The 21,337-nt window shown below is 42.9% G+C and overlaps 1 protein-coding gene across 3 annotated transcripts in view; it reads left to right on the forward strand.

Moving 5' to 3' along the window:
• The window catches only part of NUP93 (nucleoporin 93), an 85,224-nt gene that overhangs the window by 57,539 nt on the left and 6,348 nt on the right, over nucleotides 1-21,337 (forward strand). For all 3 annotated transcript variants that reach the window (XM_063312675.1, XM_063312674.1, XM_063312673.1), the window contains exons 6-17: nucleotides 4,222-4,296; nucleotides 5,442-5,531; nucleotides 6,641-6,780; nucleotides 7,569-7,701; nucleotides 9,798-9,955; nucleotides 10,542-10,707; nucleotides 11,906-11,999; nucleotides 12,725-12,916; nucleotides 15,114-15,240; nucleotides 15,344-15,416; nucleotides 17,699-17,743; nucleotides 20,222-20,338. In XM_063312675.1, the coding sequence (XP_063168745.1) occupies nucleotides 4,222-4,296; nucleotides 5,442-5,531; nucleotides 6,641-6,780; nucleotides 7,569-7,701; nucleotides 9,798-9,955; nucleotides 10,542-10,707; nucleotides 11,906-11,999; nucleotides 12,725-12,916; nucleotides 15,114-15,240; nucleotides 15,344-15,416; nucleotides 17,699-17,743; nucleotides 20,222-20,338 (1,410 nt within the window). The remainder of the gene's footprint in view (nucleotides 1-4,221; nucleotides 4,297-5,441; nucleotides 5,532-6,640; nucleotides 6,781-7,568; nucleotides 7,702-9,797; nucleotides 9,956-10,541; nucleotides 10,708-11,905; nucleotides 12,000-12,724; nucleotides 12,917-15,113; nucleotides 15,241-15,343; nucleotides 15,417-17,698; nucleotides 17,744-20,221; nucleotides 20,339-21,337) is intronic.

Consider the following 21,337-nt stretch of genomic DNA (forward strand, 5'->3'; position numbering starts at 1 on the left):
GTGTGTCGCCGTGAGAGCATTAGAAACCCTTGATAGGTTGTTTTGTTCTCAGCTTCAGAGTCAAAGGCCTGGGAGGTTTGAAGTGCGTCTGCTGTGTTAAAAGCCGGTTGTTTAATGTCTCCATTGCAGATGGCACTTATTCCCCTTTTCAGCAAAAATGTCTGTGTGAGAGACAGGCTTATCCTTCAAATATAATAGGGCTTTAATTGATACCTTGGATATGGAGAATCAGCGGAAAGGCACAGATCCAAATGCAGCAGGAGGCAAGGTCAGCAAGAGAGCCAATTTCCAAGCTTTGGGCTGTTTTTTTTTTTTTTAGGAAACCCCCCCCCCCCACACACATTACACTTAAATAAAATCAATTACCAGGATGATCTTTGTAGTTCAAAGAAGGCAGCTTACAGATCCCACCTCCTTTGAAGTTTGCACAGCTCACTAAACTGAAGGGCGTACTAGCTGGGTAAAAGGAAAAAATATCAGAGAGTCAGTTTAGCTTTGTAGTCCACGAACGCACAGATCAAGAATCTACTTCTTGGATCCGCTTGCTTGTCTCAACTTCTTCCAATCATCTTCCTGGTTTTCCTCTCTACATTTTTTGTAATACAGGTGGTCCTTGACTTACAACCATTCGTTTAGCGACTGTTAGAAGTTACAATGGTGCTGAAAAGGTGACTTGTGACCGTTCCTCACACTTACGACCGTCACGGTGTCCCCTGCAGTCACGTGATCAAAATTTGGGTGCTTGGCAACTGGCGTGTATTTACAATGGTTGCAGCATCCCAGGGTCACGTGATCACCATTTGTGAGCTCCCCAGCCAGCTTCTGACAAGCAAAATCAATGGGGAACTGCGTGATTCACTTAATGACAGCAGTGATTTGCTTAACGACCACAAAAAATGTCGTGCAGTTGGGTGCAGTCACAGGATGCCTTGCTTAACGACTGCACTGCTTAAGGATGAATTTTCTGGTCCCTGTTGTGGTCGCAAGTCAAGGACTACCTGTAAAGCACAGTCGCGATCTATCCTGTTTCAGCAGCAGCTAAGGAGCAACAGTGTTTTTCTGTGGTGTCCCCAGAAGGTGGTGTCTCCAGTCTTCCTGCCCCTTTTGAGTACACTCAAGCAGAGGGGCTGAGCGAAAGCAGCAAGGGCGGTGTTGGCAGTGCCAATACTTGGCAGTGTTGTTTCTACTCATTTCCAAAAACTTGTGTGGATGGATAACCATGCCACTTGGCAAGGCTGTGGCTGTGCAATGCTTGTATGAATAAGGCATGTTTCGGTTCTTGCAGTGAAGCTAAGTAAAGGAGGGGCAGATGCGTTCTGGGTGGAGACTTTTTCTGCTGCTGAATTCTCCTTCAGTTAGCAGTGGAAAAGCCAACGGGCGAAATAGCTTGTCCCCAAAATTTCTTGTTTCTAAACTCATTTGTGATGGCTGAAAGTGAAGAGGAACTGAGGAGCCTTATGATGAAGGTGAAAGAAGAAAGTGCAAAAGCTGGCTTGCAGCTAAACCTCAAAAAAACCAAGATTATGGCAACCAGCTTGATTGATAACTGGCAAATAGAGGGAGAAAATGTAGAAGCAGTGAAAGACTTTGTATTCCTAGGTGTGAAGATTACTGCGGATGCTGACTGCAGTCAGGAAATCAGAAGACGCTTAATCCTTGGGAGAAGAGCAATGACAAATCTCAGTAAAATAGTTAAGAGCAGAGACATCACACTGACAACAAAGGTCCGCATAGTTAAAGCAATGGTGTTCCCCGTAGTGACATATGGCTGCGAGAGCTGGACCATAAGGAAGGCGGAGAGAAGGAAGATCGATGCTTTTGAACTGTTGTGCTGGAGGAAAATTCTGAGAGTGCCTTGGACTGCCAGAAGATCAAACCAGTCCATCCTCCAGGAAATAAAGCCAGACTGCTCACTTGAGGGAATGATATTAAAGGCAAAACTGAAATACTTTGGCCACATAATGAGAAGACAGGACACCCTGGAGAAGATGCTGATGCTAGGGAGAGTGGAGGGCAAAAGGAAGAGGGGCCGACCAAGGGCAAGGTGGATGGATGATATTCTAGAGGTGACGGACTTGTCCCTGGGGGAGCTGGGGGTGTTGACGACCGACAGGAAGCTCTGGCGTGGGCTGGTCCATGAAGTCACGAAGAGTCGGAAGCGACTAAACGAATAAACAACAACAAACTCATTTGACTACGCTTCAGGCTGTAATGGTTTACAGAATACTGCAACAATTGTCACTCGTGCAAAATCAAACGGCAGGGATATTTTTGCCGTGCTGCGATCTTTTCAATTGCGGGTCGATACGAGGCTGGGGGATGCTTTCATTTTTCATGTTGAGATGTTCGTACCGTGTATCATCGGGTTTGTACTGCGCAGTCCCGGCACATTGCTTAAGCACAGTAGAGCACCTGAGCTGGAACACCTGTGTGACTTAGTGGAGGCAGCTTCCCAGCACTTCTTCAATAGAACCGAAAGTCCTCTGTAATTTGGGCTTCCTTTCATTTGGTTTTCCCCTGGCGCCAATCCGCAGCTCCTGAAATCTTGTACTTTGCCAGGATTGTGCCTCAGCTGTGGAGGGCAAACTCGTGATCCTGGGAAAAGACACAAGTGCTTTAAGGATGTGCAAACAGGTACTATGCGAGCACCCCTGCGTGCCCCAAAGCACCTGTTTGCCTTATTGCATTGCTCCCGAATTATCTGCTTTTTGTTCTAACAAATTAGTGTCCTGTATTTTTTTCATCCTCAAAAACAGCTATATTCAACAAAGGCAATGTTCAGTACAGTTTTTTACGATTTGCATGCTATTTTTATAACTGTATATAGATTTAAAAAAAAAAATTCTAGATGTGATGACTTGAAAGTGTGTTGGATTTGTATGGGCAGAGAAGTAAAAATCGTAGAAGTTATAAAGAATAAAAATTTCAGAAGGCAAGGAAGCAGGATTTCTGGCTGGCCACTGCATAAATACTCGTCTTGTTTCATGTCAGAAATGCAGGAAATAGAAAGGGGGAGAGTATTAATTAAAATTTAAAATAAAATTTAAAATAAATTAAATTAAAATAAATACTGAAAACTGAAGACTGAATCATGTAAAATAAGAAGAGTATGCATAATTTTACCGGTTGCAGAATTCTACTTTTCTTAATTTGGAGATGCTTTGAGAATAAGTAAATGAGGTACTTTATTATGGACAGCATTCATAAATCAGGGTCTAAATATATACAAAATATCCTCCTTTCAGAGATGCACCTGCTGCTGGAGGGCGAGTAGGTACGATTTTTGCTGCTTTTCTAAAAGGAAACTCAGCATGTACTTAAGCTGTCATCAGCATTCTGTATGGAATAATTTGGGCATTTTTTCAACATGGTTCTAACTCAGAATTCCTAGGGGAATGTGTTTCCTCCTGCCCACAGCTGGTTATGTCTGTAACCCCCTTAGGCACTTCCCACAGCAGTCCATCGCAGAAGCCAGTAGCTATATGGGTGAGAAAGGAGTTGCATTAATTCAGCCTTGCCCATCACTGTGCCCAACTGAAGGTTCAAGTTTTGGAGGTACTCAAATTTGTGTACAGGCGGTCCTCGTTTAACAACAACTCGTTCAATGACTGTTCAAACTTACAGTGGTGCTGAACGAGTGGTAGTTACGACTGGTCCTCAAAGTTCCAGCTGTCACAATGCCCCTGCGGTCATGTGATTGTGATTTGTGACCTTCCCTGCTGGCTTCCCACAAGCAAGTCATTGGGGAAGTCAACAGGAAGTTGGAAGTCGCAGTCATTTGAGGTCCTTGCTGAACGATCCATGTGGTCCTTGTTTCCTTGTTTAACGACAGCAGTCAGGACTGCCTGAACTTCTGTCGCTGAGCGATGCAGTCATGTGGTTTTTCGACTTACGACAACATCGCTTAATGATGGAATTTCCAGTCCCAGTTAGTATAGTTAAATGAGGGCTACCTGTGTTGGGGTAGACTGCATTGAAGAATGCAATAATGCATCAGTGTCTGATACAAACCACAGTATGCCATGTGTGTCATGACATCACATAGGTGATGCATATTAATTTGCATCGAGTCACAGTCTCGTGCATTGTGGCATTGTGCTGAAGATGCAGATTACACAATGTATGTCATTTGCAAGACAACATCATGACTTGCATGTCACTCACCGCCTTCCCTGACCAAGAAACCCATGGGTGACCAGCCTTTTTGTCTTCTCTCAACAGCCTAGTTATGTCAGTGAGTTGCCACCACCAGGTCGCAGTTCATTGGATAACACAGAGATGGCATATGCCCGACAAGTGAGTACCCCATCTTTGTTATCTGAATCTCCCACTTTAGCCAAGAGCGGTTTTAGGAATTACTGGGGGTTTTCCTCCAACACAGATCTTTAAAATATGTGCCAATTACAGATTTGTGCCAAATGTAGCATGTATAAGAGAAGGGAAAGGCTTTGACTTCAGGGTTGGGGGCCACTGTCTTGACTTTTTTTACCCTTTCCCTGCAGTCTCCCCAAGTCTTGCTGTAACAAAACTCCTATGGCACCTTAAAGATTTTGTAGGTTTTGCAAAATAAAATCATACACATGTCCAGTCATTTTAAAAGGTCTGACACACTGGTCTGAAGGTCTAATTTCAGCCGGCCAAACTGCGCAAGTGACCCACAGCACTCCAGAAGCCCCATTTTATTTGAAGTTATGGCCATTGTGGATCATCACCATCTATGAATAGGCACTGTGAAATGATATGCTTTTGCGCTTAAGAGTATTTGGGATGTTAGAGTCATCAGAGCCCACAGTCATCCGCTGAAGCTTAATTCCAGTCTCCTTAAGGATATAAAACCTTAAAGATTTTTTCTTTTTCTTTTTTCTAATTTAATAAAATAAAATGCTTTTTGAACAACAGTCCTTGTTGGGGTAACTGCGGCAGGTTCTCCGAAGTTTCTAGATCTCAGGGAAATTAAGGAACTTTTCATCAATGCATTTGTATTATTTCTAGCAAGAAGTGTACAGGTGACACACTGGGGATTCTCTTTATTTTACTGTACTGTATCCCACTTTCAACCTGGCCCTGTAGTTAAAACACTCGTACAGATCCAAGAGTGTTGGGCTGCAGACAACCGCTTGACACTTTGAATTGGGATCACTGTCAGCCAGCAACTTCTCCTCGGTTGTCATTAGATCATCCATTCAAAACAGCAAGCAATACATTCTGTTTGGAATCGATGTGGAGGGGCATCCTGTTCCCTCTTCTTCCCCTGAGCCATCTTAGCTGCAAAATAGTGGGAATGAAGAAATACAGGAAAGCTCCCTCAAGATCATCCAGTGGATGTCTGGATCAAATTATCTTGCATTTAAGCATACAAGCGAGGAGGGTATTATGGGAGGGATGGGACTGATTTGTATTAATGGTATGGTGGAAATCTGCTTAGTGTTGCTCTGTTTTAGATTTATATGTATAATGAGAAGATTGTGAATGGACATCTTCAGCCCAATTTGGTAGACCTTTGTGCCGCTGTGGCCGAATTGGATGATAAGGTATTATTTATAATTTAGCCTGAGAAGTTATTCTGATTCTTTATTTAGTTTTGATTAGCACTCTGCCACTAAGGGCAAAGCTGGTTGGTTTTTAAACGTAAAGACCTGCAATGCAGATACCCTAGATCAAGATAAATTTATTCTGTTTATTAAGCCCTTCAGTAGATCAAAGTTCATGACAAGTCTTTGTTGCTGGATCTGGTGAACCAGCATTCTCGTCCATGACTTCCCCCAAATTCCCAGTTTTGTGAAAATATGCAACAGTCATTAACATAATGAGCCATTTGGACCTTTCATCTTCTGCTCTCTATTACCTTTTCTGACAATTAGCATCCATATGGGGATGGATGCTAAATGTGAACTTGCTTTGAGGAAACCGTATACTTGTGTTTATTCTGAGTATTTCCTGCATTAGGGAAGCCCCATAAATGGCAGGGGCATTAAAAAGCATTTGTAAGCTTTAGCTTTCTCTCAACTATTAATCTGTCAGATATTTTCCAGGCCCAGGCCTGTCTGTGTGTCGCACACACAGCACACACAAAAAACACGCGGAGTTCCAATTGCATCATTGCGGCTGTCATGTTGACTTTACTGAACACACCCTGCAGACACTCTTGGCCACAACAACTGCAGGCCAGTGATAGGACTCCTTAATAGGATGCCCCAGTTCCACCCCACCACTTAAATTCTTGAAGGACAAGAATGAAGCTAACTTGCTGATGGTTCAGAGTTGTAACGTAACCCTGGCTTGCAAAGATGAGGATGGTTAGCATTGTGGTTTTCAACCAGGACTGTGCCTCCTCTGAAAACACTTCGGAAAAGTTGTTTTGGATTGCTTACAAGCCCTGTGCCTTTCTGCTACTCAGTAAAACAACTGCTATTTTGCAGGCTTCCAGGTTAGCCTGAAAAAGGTTGTGTCTCCTTTAAGGAACCAACTCATCAGAGCTATTGCAGCTCAGGGAAGCCATGTGCACAGCCCTGGTTCTGGCCGGCGTGTGTATATGTGATGGAGCCTAGCCATCGCTAGCCCGTATTTTTTAAAAGCCATCCTGTACAGAGCTGTGTAGCCAGGTGGCCGCCTCTCTCATCTTCACTTGCTCTTGTTGTAGAACATTGCTGACTTGTGGGCCATGGTGAAGCAAATGACTGATGTTCTGCTGGTTCCTGCAAGCGATGCATTGAAAATACGGACAAGCATGGAGGTGCAGATGGAATTTGTAAGGCAGGCCTTGCAGTATCTTGAGCAAAGGTACAAGTCCTTAAATGAGGGGGAAAAAAAACCCAAGAATCTGCTATTTGTCTGCCATGACATGCTGCCCATCCTTTTTGAGGATCTGACATCCCTTCCGACTTTCCCTCGTTGGAATGACTGATTAACTCTGTGAATAATCAAAACCATCCAAATCCCTTCTGCATTTCAAAAGGCAGTGCAGTCAGAGGCATACCTTTGTTCCCACAGTGTCTGTTCTCCACCAGCGGTGCTTTCAGAAATTAAAAGCTCAGCAAGACTTTAGATACTCTTTGCGAGGGACCTTAAGCAAATCAGTTTCAGCCTGCGTTCATTCTCCTCTTCCTGAGGTAGCATAAAATGTACAAACGAAGTAAAAAAATGGGTGTTTAAGGTAGTCTGACAGTGACCCAGTCAGGAACGGCACAAAAGTGCACAACGGTGTATCATTCAAATTCCAAAATGCCTTGCCAGCGTACCGGGTATACTACCTTTTATTACACATTTTGGAGCACTGTTCCTCCCCACAAAGCTTAACCGCTTTGGAGACAGAGTTGCCGAAGTAACTCAGTGGCTCAGCTGCCTGGCTGGAGGCTAGGAGAAGCAGTGCTGAAGGCTGCTGAGAGGTGCCACCTGGCCGAGCAGGATCAGACATACTGTGGAAAGTAAAGGATAGCAAGGGACATAAATAACACTCGCAGTGTTGTTATTTTAAGAATTTCTGAGCTCTCTCTGCACATATTTTGAGTGAAACCGGTAAATGGGTGCACAGCCATCTTGACTGATCCTCCATGGCTGATTCCTTGCAGCTACAAGAACTACACCTTGATGACAGTCTTTGGAAATTTGCACCAAGCCCAGCTGGGTGGAGTACCTGGGACCTATCAGTTAGTCCGCAGTTTCTTGAACATCAAACTCCCCGTGTCTGTTCCGGGGCTCCAGGTGAGTGCATCCAGGACACCGTGGTCTTGGCATCCTTGCTTAACAGCGCTTCCTTACTCACTTAGCTGGACAGAAATGCAGTTATCAGGTGGAGAGTTTATGATGTTTGCAAATGTGCACTTTGCATTAGCTTTACAGACATTGCTAGGGGCTCTCTGTTCTTTTAAAAAGCATGCTGAAAATATTAATTGCGGTCTCAAACTCTCTCCCCAGAAGCAGCACTTACACAGCCTAAGATCATTAGAAGTGGATAGTTTTTAGGCCTTGCACGTATTTTTATGTATCATTTTGTTGTTTTTGGTTGTTATCCCTGTTGTGTTTGGTTTTGGTTTTATTCCTTGTTCACTGCTTAGAGTCACTGTACTGCGAGATGGGCAGCTCAAAAAATCGTTTAAATGAATGAATGAATGAATAAGTAAGTAAGTAAGTAAGTAAGTAACTGTTGCACCTTGGTCGCCACTTGTCAAGCTGCTTGTAGAATACCATTTCTAGGTCTGGGTGTCACATTTTAAAAAGACCACCTATGAGACACAAGAGAAACAGCCTGGCATTTTTAAGATGCCAAGGGGGAAAATGAACATTGGATAGGCCCAATACATAAAGAACGTTACCCTGAAAATATATCAGGTTTTTTCCCCTTGGTATCTTCAGAGAAAATCCTAGAATAAATACAGGTAGGCCTCAACTTACAATCACAGTTGGGACTGGAATTTCCATTGTAAGTCGTTGCGGTCATAAGTTGAGTCACTGGACCCGATTTTGTGACTGGACCCAATTTTACAGCCATTTTTACAGTGGTTGTTAAGTGAATTACAGGTCCTTAAGTGAATCACCATGGTTGTTAAGCAAATCCAGCTTCCCCAGTGTGGGTATGTATGTATGTATGTATGTATGTATTTTCTATCCCGCCTTTATTATTTTTATAAATAACTCAAGGCGGCAAACATACCTAATACTCCTTCTTCCTCCTATTTTCCCCACAACAACAACCCTGTGAGGTGGGTTGGGCTGACTGAGAGTGACTGGCCCAAGGTTACCCAGCCAGCTTTCATGCCTAAGGCGGGACTAGAACTCACAGACTCCTGGTTTCTAGCCATTGCCTTAACCACTAGACCAAACTGGCTTTCTGTGGAAATTGTTTTTTTGCTGGAAAATGGCAAAAATCGTTGCGAAACACAATCACATGATTGTAGGATGCTGCAACCAGTCCTAAATGCAAGCCGGTTGCCAAATGCCCCAAATGCAATTGTGACCGTGGGGAGTGCGATGCTTGGAAGTGCTTTACAGGCCGTAAAGCACCCATTCTGAGGCCATCGTAACTTCAGACCGTCATTAAATGAAGGGTCGTAAGTCAAGGACTACCTGTAGGTGGAAACTGCAAGGAACCAGATGTTGACTGAGCATTGGGAGAACATTTGTAAGAATAACATTGGTTTGATGGTGGATACTGTAAATTGTTTGACAAGGTAGTGAGTTTTTCTTCATTGGCAGAATATAAGCAAATGCAGGGAAGATGCTGTATTGAGTAGGCATTTCTGCTGTATAACCTCTAAGGCTTTTCCCAGTGTGATGATTCGGCGATGAAAAACTGCATCAAGAAAACATAATGGATGGTCTCTAGTGGTGTCTTTTCATTCACATAAAGGTATTTCCTGTAGTTAAGCCTTCCACAAATAAGGGAAGGGAGAGACTCTGTTCTCCAATTCCCTTCTGACCTGTATCATCTTCCATACCATTCTGAAGAATTCCCCATCTGTCTGGAGCACAAAGACATCAGTGGAAACGGAAATTTGCTAAAATGGCTCCCCGCATCTTTGGAAGCTCCTGATAGATGAAATTTGCATTCATGAATATGCAGAAATAATTTCTAAAAATATTTGCACATATAAAAGGACCTTTTCAAAGAGACAGCCAGGATTTCAACTTCACCAAGCCTGTTTTGTTTTTTGTCTGCAAGGCTTATTTTTATACAGCGAAACATTCAGTCAATGTACCACTTGCAGTTTAGGCGTATTTTTCCCATCTCTAAATTCAAGGTCTTAGTTACAATAACAAGTAAAATCTTTTCTGAACTTTTGCTGCTTCTGTTTTTTTAGGACGGGGAAGTAGAAGGTCATCCTGTCTGGGCCATCATTTACTATTGCGTGCGATGTGGGGACTTAATGGCAGCAATGCAAGTGGTCAATCTAGCTCAGCACCAGCTGGGAGATTTTAAAACCTGGTTCCAGGAATACATGCACAGCAAAGACAAAAGGTACTTGGGTAATGCCAGAAGAAGCCAGGCAAAAGTATGAGAGTCAGTGGGTGGCAGGAGGCAGAAGAATTAATTCCACAGAAAATCATGATTCTGCTTGGAACTTTAAATCCTGGGGATTTCTGCCCATCCCCTTATTAACTGGAAGAATAGATGGCTTCAAGTTTTCAAGTTGCCCACAAGAAATTTGATACCTTAAATTAATGAGTCGAGGCTCTCAGAAGGAACAGCCATTTGAAAAATGCACTTTATTTTTACTTCAAATGGAATGTATCCGATTTTAAAATTAACCTCTATCTTAACGTAACGCTGCATTATTTTGGTGGGGAAGGCTTTGGATCTGTTCTTTGAATCCATGTGATCACTCTGCTGGGTTACTGAAGTTATATTATTGGTTCTGTTCCTGACATGAGCAGTAGAGTTCAGTCCGCACAGGGGCATCGTGAAAAAAATCTCTCTGCTGCGGGGAAGCCGCTTGGCTTGAGAGACCACATCTGCAGCACGGGCAGCTGCTTCAAGGAGGAGAAAGCTCCGAGTTTGGCTGTTTAAAGATGCTCCATTTCAGCACCCCTTTTTTAAATTGTAGGCTTTCTCCTGTCACCGAGAACAAAGTTCGTCTCCATTACAGACGGGCTCTGCGAAACAACACCGACCCTTACAAAAGAGCCGTGTACTGTATTATAGGCCGGTGTGATATTGCTGATAACCACAGTGAAGTTGCTGATAAGACAGAAGATTATCTTTGGCTGAAGGTAATCAGCGGTCCTTCAAAATTTTTGAGCCGCCATTGTTTGTTGGTATTTATTTTTCTTCCTCCTCGTATAAACTCTAACTGAAGATGGCCATGCTATTGTATCTCCCAAGGTGATGGGTTTTAAACAAAAAAGACATGGGACTGAGCCTGCTCCAAGTGACTTCTGCTGTGTATCACCTGTGCAGTAGAGGTCACTGCTCCTAAAGATCTCCTAGTTGTGCATTTAGGTATTGGATCAAAACTTCCATTTTCCCATTCTGCTGAGTCATTGTAGTTACTTTTATAGGCACATCAGCAGGGTTCAACCATCATTCTAAGCCATGAGGTGATTGGTTTGATTTTGGCTTAATATATTACATGATTTCCCCTCCCCACTTGTGGTTTATAAACCATTTTTATGGTTCCATGTATTCTCTAAACCCTGCCATTTATGAAGTAATCAGAAAAACCTGGTTAATTAAACTAGCCATGGTTTAGGATGATACATGAACTACCGCGTCCATTTAGTTGATCTGTTCCCTGGATCTGTGTGGGTTGAGATGTCCTGACAACTCAAATATTGCTGGATGTGCCCCATACAACCAGTCAAGAGTATAGGTAGCTTGCTGGATGTTAATGCAGCCATTGCATTTTCTGGATTTAGACTCGTCTAATTAGCTCAAGGACAATGATATGAGATAGATTTTTTAGAGATTAAGAGATTTTGTTTTAGTAGCTTCATCTCCAGGGCGAATGGTCAAGTGGATACATCCGTTATTTTCCGCTGACTTAAAACTGACATTCTTGAGCGCAATTTTAATTATTCTATTGATTTCAGTGAAGTTACTCCTGTTTCCTTTATTTGGGTTACCTGGTTAAAAAATGGTAGTTCTGTCTTACAGCAGACTACAGCAACTCAGCGAGGTACAGCCTTATTATTCCTATTTCAAAGATTACAAATGGAGGCTGAAAAAGAACGTTTTGTCCCAGACTATCCTATTCATTTCTGACTGAGGCTAATGTGAGATTCAAGCTCCCCTGTGTATTAGTGGGAAAACATCTCTTTAAAGCTTCATACTTGGGTCTGTCATTGCTGTGGATTGCATCTTTGGTTTTTCCATGCATCCTTGGCTTCTGGAGAGAGGCTACGTATTGCGTGCATCCAGTGGGAAAGGAAAGAGCGATGCAGAAGTTAACTTTTTCCATCTTCTATCTAGCTGAACCAGGTATGCTTTGATGATAACGGTTCCAGTGCACCACAGGACAGGCTGACTTTGTCCCAGTTCCAGAAGCAACTGCTTGAAGATTACGGTAAGTTCATCTAAAGACAGTACCTGGAGGTTTTTTAAAATAAATTCTATTGTGCAAAAAGGTGATCCCAGATCTTGAGTTGCCCTGATGCTGGGACTGTTTAAAATGAGTTTGTCAAATAAGCTGACACGTCATAACAAAGGGAGCATTCTTGTACAAGAACGACATCTCGGCTTCAGTAGATAGTAAAGTCTCGGAAACTGGCAATTCATGACTTTTTCTTCAAAAGCCAGACTGATACCAATATCTAATGTTAGCAGTAATATTTTAAAAAACGTTTATGATTCCATCTGCCTTGAAACATGTTCTGCAGTTTTCCTGTTAAATCTGTCCAGCTATTAAGATGCCCTGTCAGGCTTCCGGAAGAGAGGAGAGATATAAATCAAATAAAGAAAAACTTCCTGCAACTCAGGAGAGGGTCTTCTCCTGCACTGCTCCAAGGTTATGCTGTCGGGAAGTCACAGTCCCTCTGTTACATCCAGTGTAAATTGTTGGAAGATTTTGACACTTGTGTCGCTGTTAATTTCAACCTGAGTTTTAAAGTTCTTCTGTTCTGCTTTTAAATACTGCCAGTTGGCTAGAGTGCTTTCCAGAGTAGAAAAGCAGAATACCAATAAAATAATTAGCAATATTTCTGGTTCCCTAACATGTTGTGACAAGGGAAGTCTGCGTTCCTGAGTATTGGCTGTAAAACATTTTCTCCCTTTTCTTGTGCTTTTCTTCAGGCGAATCGCATTTTGCGGTGAACCAGCAGCCGTTCCTCTACTTCCAAGTCCTGTTCCTGACCGCGCAGTTTGAAGCCGCCATTGCTTTCCTTTTCCGGACTGAACGCTTGCGTTGCCATGCTGTTCATGTGGCCCTGGTTCTTTTTGAACTGAAACTGCTGCTGAAATCTTCTGGGCAGAGTGCACAACTCTGTAAGTTTTGTCCGGCTGTTGGCCATGGTGCTCTTTGAATCCTTCACAGAATAGATGGCAAACCATCTGAACCGTAGACTGTCATATGATAGACATGAAGAAGAGCACAACACTTTTCGGGGATTAGATGGATGAATAGCTTTCTTGTACAGGTAGTCCTCTACTTACGACCACTTGTTTAGCGACTGTTAGAAGTTACAGCTTTGCTGAAAAAGTCATTTACGACTGGTCCTCGCGTTTACAACCACTGCAGTGTCTCCACGGTCACATAATCAAAATTCGGGCACTTGGCAACTGGCATGTATTTACAACGGTTGCTGCATCCTGGCATCACTTGATCACCACTTGCAACCTTCCCAGCTGGTTTCCAGCAAGCAAAATCAATGGGAAACCGTGTGATTCACTTAATGACTGTGTGGTCTGCTTAATGTCCACATAATTCACTTAACAACCACAGTGATTAACTTAATGACCGCCGCAAAAAATGTCATGAAATTGGGTGCGGTCATGTGATGCCTCGCTTAACAGCCGCACCACTTAACGATGAATTTTACGGTCCCTATGGTTGTCGTCAGTTGAGGACTACCTGTAAGTAGACCACTGGCATTCCAGTGGCTGAAAGGGAGATGTTATGGCTTCACAACAGCTGCATAAATTGTGTGGAATGGCTAATTCATAATCTTATAAGGCAGAGGTGAGCAATGGACAGGTGACACATACCTGCCAGAATTCTGCAGGATTGCGCTGCCAACGTTTGGCAGCATATTTAGTTTTCGGTACATAATTTTTTTCATTTTTTCCTAAATAAAATAAAGCTCAACATACCTAATTTGATAAATTAATGAGATTAGGCTTACCATACCTTTTTGAGAGATCAAATAAGGGCTGAAAATTTGGGGGATGTATCCCTTCCAATGATGTCCCTCTCTTATCAGCATTTTTCTTCTTAAGCGGCATGACTCCTGACTTTAAAAAGGAGTGACTCATGGGAGCAATTCATAGATCAAACTAATCCAATATTTTGTTCTTATCCTTGGTTTGCTGAGAGCACCCCTAAGAATTACGATACAGTGGCCTCCTGGTAACAACACTATATTGCCTGTCAAGGAAAGTTTTGTTTCTGGTTTCCTTGGCTCGTTCCATTGACAGCTGTTGCAGCTGTTATAAGTCACCAAGACTGGTGACTGTCACCACATTGTGGCAGAGAGCCAGATGAACAGCTGAGAAAAACAAAAAGAGCTTACTGTCCTGTTTTCACATGCGGGAGCAGATATGAACCTTCACCTAAAATCTTGTGAGCCCTAAATCTAAGAGCAAGAAGTCTAAAGTTGAAAGAACTCGCTTGTCTTCCCGGTAACCATTTTATCAGAAGCTGAAAGTTAGAGTGACATGTCACAACCCAGGCAGTTAGAGGTTGTTGTTACTCTCCTGGTTGTGGGTATTTTTTTCTTACTGTCTTTTTGTTGTTTAAAATCAATGGAATCCCATAAGCTCTGGGAGATGTCTACAGGATCTAGCTGCCTTGCTGCCTCTACTAAATCCTTTTCTGGTTTAGAAATTCTTTTTCTCCTCTACTTCTGTTTGTGGGTACCATGACTAGGTAGAACGTGGAAAAGATACAGGACAGCCACTTGGTTAACCTTTAAACAAGAAACAAATTGATATCTATTTAACTAACTTTAAATGGTTTCCAGACAGTTTCACTTGATTTTACAGTCAGTCAGTACTTGCCTAACCCTATCTCCCTGACAGAGATATTCCTAGCCTAGGACTCTGAGCTGTTTTAGACCTGTCCTTCCAACTACGCCTCCTAAATCCCTCTTCCTCCATCCTTCTGGAATTTAAACTGGAAGGAGGTGCCCCACGTTGCCATGCTTTGATTGGCATTTCAGCTGCCCAATCATCAGAGAGGGATATCTAGGTTTTGTAGAACATGGTGGTAGAAATCCTCCCAGCAAGGTCAGAATCTCTCTCTCACTGTCTTCCCAGTATCTTTTCTCTTCGGAAGTTGTCAAGTTAAGGCCTTTGGGGAGGTCTCCAAGTAGCTTAGGATGACGATATCGTTCTTTGCTTTCTGAGTCTCTGGGAACTGGAACAGGATTCCTTCTAAATGTAGATTTTGCCCTTCTGGGCACCCATCATTCTTCCTTGAGTGACATGGTCCTGTTGCATGACAATTCGTCTCATAATGTTCCAGTGAGCCATGAGGCCGGTGACCCTCCAGCCGTCCGGCGCCTGAATTTCGTTCGACTCCTGATGCTGTACACCCGCAAGTTTGAGTCTACCGATCCCCGTGAAGCTCTGCAGTACTTCTATTTTCTCAGGTTGGGTCTTGCACTCCGTAAGCAAAAGGTTGTCTCTGATTTGGACGACTGCAGCGGCAAAGTGGAATCCGCAGTACTGACTTCCTTGTGGTCTTTGCTTCAGGAACGAGAAGGACAGCCAAGGTGAAAACATGTTCCTGCGCTGTGTGAGCGAGCTGGTGATTGAAAGCCGAGAGGTATGCAGAGATAATCTGGTTGCTTTCCTCCCGTGGGTTGGAGTTCCTGCTGCTTCGCAAGAGAGTCACAAGAGAGTCTTCTTTGCAAGAGAATCTCACGCTGTGCTCTAGGGCAGGGTTCCTCAAGCTTGGCAACTCTAAGCTGTGCGGACTTCAACTCCCAGCAAAGCTGGCTGGGGAATTCTGGGAGTTGAAGTCCGCACAGCTTAGAGTTGCCAAGCTTGAGGAACCCTGCCCTAGGGAACCCTGATGTTCCTTACTAGAAGGGCCTCTGGGGCGAATCAGTACTGGCACATCATCTTCTCGGAAAGGCAGCTTCCCGTTGTCGCTGCCACTCATTCTAGCCTTAGGAGCCATGCTGCAAGGCTTTGCTGATCCATTCTTGTGTGGGGATTTCCTTTGAGGGTGGGAACAGAGTCCCTCATATATCAATACGCAGAAGATCCCTGAAGGTACAGCACCTGAGCATCCTGTTTTCTGTAACCTGAAAGTTGCATGTAGTGACCTTTTTTTTCATTCCCTATCTAGAATGCATGTTGAGAGATGGGTCATACAGGTTGTCCTCGCTTAACAACCACAATTGGGACTGGACTTTTGGTGCTAAGTGAAGTGGTCATTAAGTGAATCTGACCCAATTTTATGACCTTTTTGTGATGGTCGTTAAGTGAATCACCACATGTTAAGAGAACCATGTTGTTTTTAAGCAAATCACGCGGTTCCTCGTTGATTTTGCTTGCCAGAAGCCATCTGGGAAAGTTGAAAATGACAGTCATGTGACCATGGGACACTGCAACGGTCATAAATGTGAACTGGTTGCCAAGCACCCAAATTGTGATCACGTGACCGCAGGGGCTCTGTGACAGTCGTAAATGTGAGGACCGGTCGTAAGTAGGTTTTTTTCAGTCCTAAGTCTGAACGCGGTGGCCCTGCGGGTTAAACCGCTGAGCTGTCGATCGGAAGGTCGGTGGTTCGAAACCGCGCGGCGGGGTGAGCTCCCGTTGCTCGTCCCAGCTCCTGCTCACCTAGCAGTTCGAAAACATGCAAATGTGAGTAGATCAATAGGTACCGCTTCGGCGGGAAGGTAACGGTGTTCCGTGTCGTCATGCTGGCCACATGACCCGGAAGTGTCTATGACAACGCCGGCTCCAAGGCTTAGAAACGGAGATGAGCACCGCCCCCTAGAGTCGGACTCGACTGGACTTTACGTCAAGGGAAACCTTTACCTTTACCTTTAAGTCTGAACTGTCACTAAATGAATGATTGTTAAGCGAGGACTACCTGTACTTGCCCAGGCCTTTAGTGAGGGTGACTGAAGCCCCCTTTGGGTTGTACAGGTCCATTTCTTTTTCGTTTCTGTCCAGTTTTTGTCATCTTTACCATATTTTATTCTTGTCTATTCTAGTTTTTTATTTTGCTTCCGAACTCTCCAAAGTCATTGAGTCTCCAAAGTCATTGAGTCGGGGGTATATAAATTTATTACATACATCCGTTCATTTAAAAGAGCCACATGTTTTCCTTTTCAAGGCAGAAACAAGAGAAGGGAAGTGGCAAGGAAGATCATGTTTCTCTTCCTACACCTTTCTTGGTGAAGCCCAGCATTTTCCACGCTAAACATCCTTCCTAAAAATGTCTTCCTACAAGGGGAAGGTTGTATGAAGCTGAAAGGAGTGACGTTCCTCAGACCTTTGTTAGACAAAAAGTCTGCCCTGCAGAAATTCTCCATTTAAGCACTCTGAATATGGCCATTTGCAAAATCTTCCATTTTTCTGCAAATGGCACAGACTCACAGGATCCAGCTAGGAGTTAAAACAAATGCCTGCTTGCTGTGTGTGCGTGTGCATGTATACATGTAAATATTAATGGATATGCAAACATAATTATATGCAGACATACGCTCACCTGCACAGCTGTGATCCAATAAACAGCCACAGTAGCACTGTGCTTGTCTCTATATAGTCATCTGGGGTTGAGCTGGAATGGAGGATGTTTTTGTGGTTTTACTGGGTATGTGATTCCTAGTGAGAGAAACTGTAGGTAAAAAAGTGACTGATAATTTAAAAAAAAAATCCTTTTCATTAAATTTTACAACCATGAGTAGTAACCCTGGTTTTCAAAGTTGTTAAAGTTGTCTCCTGAACTCCTGTGTTGTAATGTGAGCCTTTTAAAGAAAGGTTAGTACAGTATGCAGCTGGTCTTACTAAACTCTTCGTCAGTCTTCGTCAGTCTTGGGAGTACTGGAATATCTTTCCTAACTCTGTTTTTGTTTTCACTTGCATGGATAGTTTGACATGATTCTCGGAAAACTGGAAAATGATGGCAGTAGAAAGGTAAGTTCATGTATGGATCTCCTGCCTCCACTTGTTTTGAACAGCCAGATGAAATTGAATGTTGAGCATAAGGCCAAAATATTAATTGAATTGTATCTCAGAAATGAAAGACTACACAGTGGACTTTCTGCTGCCAGTTTAAAAACAGTTTTAAAAAAAAGCTTCTAGTCCTCATGATCTACTGAGGTATTTAAGAATTTGCAATACTATTTGTTACTATCTCTCTTCCTAATTCTGTGCTACTTCACTGCAAAGAAAAAAGTTAAAAATTCAGATTTCAGCTTCAAACCTAATTGCAAAGACAGTTTTCATAAATACAGTTTAATAGATTATTTGAATGCAAAATGGAAGTTGGTTGCATTGGTGTACTGTGGGAACACCTGCACTCTTGAGCTCGGCAGAGCGTACTACCCTGAATTTCCTAAGTGCAAAAGATGGGAAGATTGAGATGGGCAGATCCAGCCCTTTTCTTCTTGAGAATGAATTCACATTTCAAACTTTATTGTGATTAAGGCTGGTCAGGATTCTTATGACGACTTGTTGAACTCTGCAGTGCTTCGGATTCAGTTTGGAAAAGATGCTTGGAAATATACAGGACCACAAACGTGCCTGTTTGCGAATTGTTAAATCAGATTCATTTGTTTCTAGGATTGGGAGGCTACAGCTGAAATTTCCCACGGCAGTTGTGTGGTCCTGGAAACAGATGCAGCTGCTTTAATGATAGATATGTGCGCAGAATGGAAATTCTGTTTTGCTTTGGACTCAGCACAAGCCATTGCATTCCAGAAATTCTGCCAAATCATTTCAGCAAAAACCACAATTCGGAAAAAACAAAACCTAGAACGTTTTGGTTGTTTTGGGTGTCAAATCAAACAAAATCCTGAGTAATCATAGAGAGACCCTGGAGTGAGTTTACAAGTGTGAAGGACAATGTTGTTGTGTATCATCCTTCCTTCCCTCAACAGCTCCCAACTTAGCACATCCCACCCATCCATCTGCCCCCTAATTCTCCCAGCACATTGCCCTTCTTCCCTCCCCCCATCCCCATCCCCATCCCCACCAGGCACCACTGCACTTTTGCTTGGAACAAGTATGCTTCCTTCCATATTTGGACCAAAACTGTCCCATTTCATTCCACGTACGAATCAAAACAACCTAAACATGTATGTTTCAGTTTTGACCCCAGTGGTCTGTGCACGGCACATTTTGCACTTCCCTGTTTAATCAGTTGCAGATAGGTCCTGCCATCCTGTTCCCATGCCTTTTGGGGCACTTCTTCTGAATCAGACCTGAAGCCTTGCGTAGCTCTACATTTTGCATTCTGAGAAGCATTTTAAATCACTGGTTAAGGAGGATGCAGTTCTTGCTGTGACAGTTCCAGGTCATCTGGGGAAGGGCAGGAAGAGAGGATCAGAAAGGGTTGGGGGATGAAATTGGCTGTGCTTTTCTTGTGTTCAGGCTAGGATTCAGTAGGCTTTCAGCTGAATCATATAATTAGAAATCTGAAGGGAAACCCATAAGTGTTCTTATTTAAGTTGTAGAGTTGTAGGGTGTTGTAGGGCTCTGCTAATATTCCCCACAGTGGAACACAGTGGAGCTCCATACAATATGACGTTATATGCCATCCTGCAGGTGAGGAGGCCAGGTGGTGGGGGGCAAGACAACAGAGTTGGACCTTTTGAACCCAAGCCAGTCTGTTCAAAAAGAAAAGGTCAGGAATGGAATGAGAAGGTAATGGGGGAGAACTAGGCTGCTGGAGTGAGGATCTCCTTAAACTCTGAGGTCTGGCAGAGACCTCTGCCTCTTTTTCTGAACTCAGTGGAAGTGGACAACCAAGACGTCCAGCTGGTGGCAGTATAGCCATTTATGTCATGAAGAAACATCCTGCTGTTTTGTTTTGTTTTTTTCTTCTTCCTGTCAATTTTGATGATAATTACTTTTGGAGTCTCTGATGAAGAGCATTTCTGAGATATCTTCATGGCTGAAGTCTGGCACTTAAGACCAAGTGTATGTGTGAATGTCCTTCACTCTGAAATCATCTCCAACAGCCCGTTCACCCACATTTTCATTCAGTCCCAAGGGACAAGATCAAGGTGGTTTCCCCCCTGGCACTTTCTCACATTTTATTTAACTCCAGCATTATCTGCTACTTGTAGGACCTAGAGACTGTGTATCAGAGATTCATATCTTTACTGTGTTTTTGTACTTCCTCAGTAGTTTTATTTTAATAGGTCATAAATCGTTTTGTCCTATCATCTCAGTATATCTTCATTGCAGTCGTATCTAGATGTGTGTACAACCTATCAATTAGAGATGGAAGACTAATAACAGGAGTTAGGTATACCTGCATCACCACCATGCTAGAGAATTTTTGTGTTTTTACACCAAGATCTGCTAATTGACGAACTGGTTCAGGAATTGGTCACTATTCAGTTATCCAAATATTTTATCTCACATTTTTTTGTCATCTTTCTCCAGCCTGGAGTGATTGACAAATTTACTAGAGACACCAAACCAATTATTAATAAAGTGGCCTCGGTGGCAGAAAGCAAAGGGCTGTTTGAAGAAGCTGCCAAGCTTTATGATCTTGCCAAGGTAAGCGGGCTCTCAGCCTGGGCAAAGAAACCAATTTAATGTTTAGACTGGTCAGGATTACAGGTGTTTCATCTCTAGGAATATTACGTTAATTATGCAACACCAGGACTAACTTGATCCTTTTAATCTAGCCATGCTACTTTTTAAATTGATTATGATTATGATTATATGGACTGATATCACATTAGTATCAACTCTTAGCAAACACACTGATAGATGTTCTCCAGGACCCTCTGTCCCCAGCTTAGTCCTTCAGGTCTTCCAGCCATGCACCCATTGCCACTGCATCTGATGCTTTAGGGCCTCTTTCAGGAGTGTTCATATTTGAGCCATCAAATAGTGGTATTTATGGTTAAGAATATTTGTAAATTATCATCCGTGAATCAGGACAAACTGGGGAACAATGGAGCTATTCATCAGGTTTTATAGCACTAGTATGAACTTACTGGGACATTGTTAACCCAAAGTATAATACATGTTTGCTATGAAAACAGCCCTGGAACATACAGTAAATGTTAGGGCTGTGAAGCACCCTGGATGTGATCTCAGAAAGATACTTTGGAGCACAAACATAGCATAGTACCCAGGGAGGTTGGAGGGCATTTTCAATAAAATAGATGTTTGATCTGTCTCCAACTCTTTAAACTAAACATACCTTTCCCAAAAGTGCGTTGTTGCCACAACCTTAAGACATGGCTGCTTTAAAGAGCTGCAAAGCGGTGTTATGTTTGCACACCAAAGCACCTTTTGGGGATCAAATCTGAAGCCCTGCCCATCCTTAGTAAATATTTAACACTGAAAATAATTCTGTCAATTTCATTTAGTTCCTTATGATCCTGGAACGCTGCTCAGACTGTTTCAGTGTTTTATTAATATGAATATTTAAGTGTCACGTTTGTGTGTTGCTCAGTGGCTATTTTCTTTTCTTTTGTGGTAGTTAATTTTAGCACAAGTCACAAAAATTATAGCTAGCCATTAGGGGAAAAATATGTATTTTTA

This window comes from Candoia aspera, chromosome 11 (assembly GCF_035149785.1).
Source record: "Candoia aspera isolate rCanAsp1 chromosome 11, rCanAsp1.hap2, whole genome shotgun sequence".
Lineage (NCBI taxonomy): Eukaryota > Metazoa > Chordata > Lepidosauria > Squamata > Boidae > Candoia > Candoia aspera.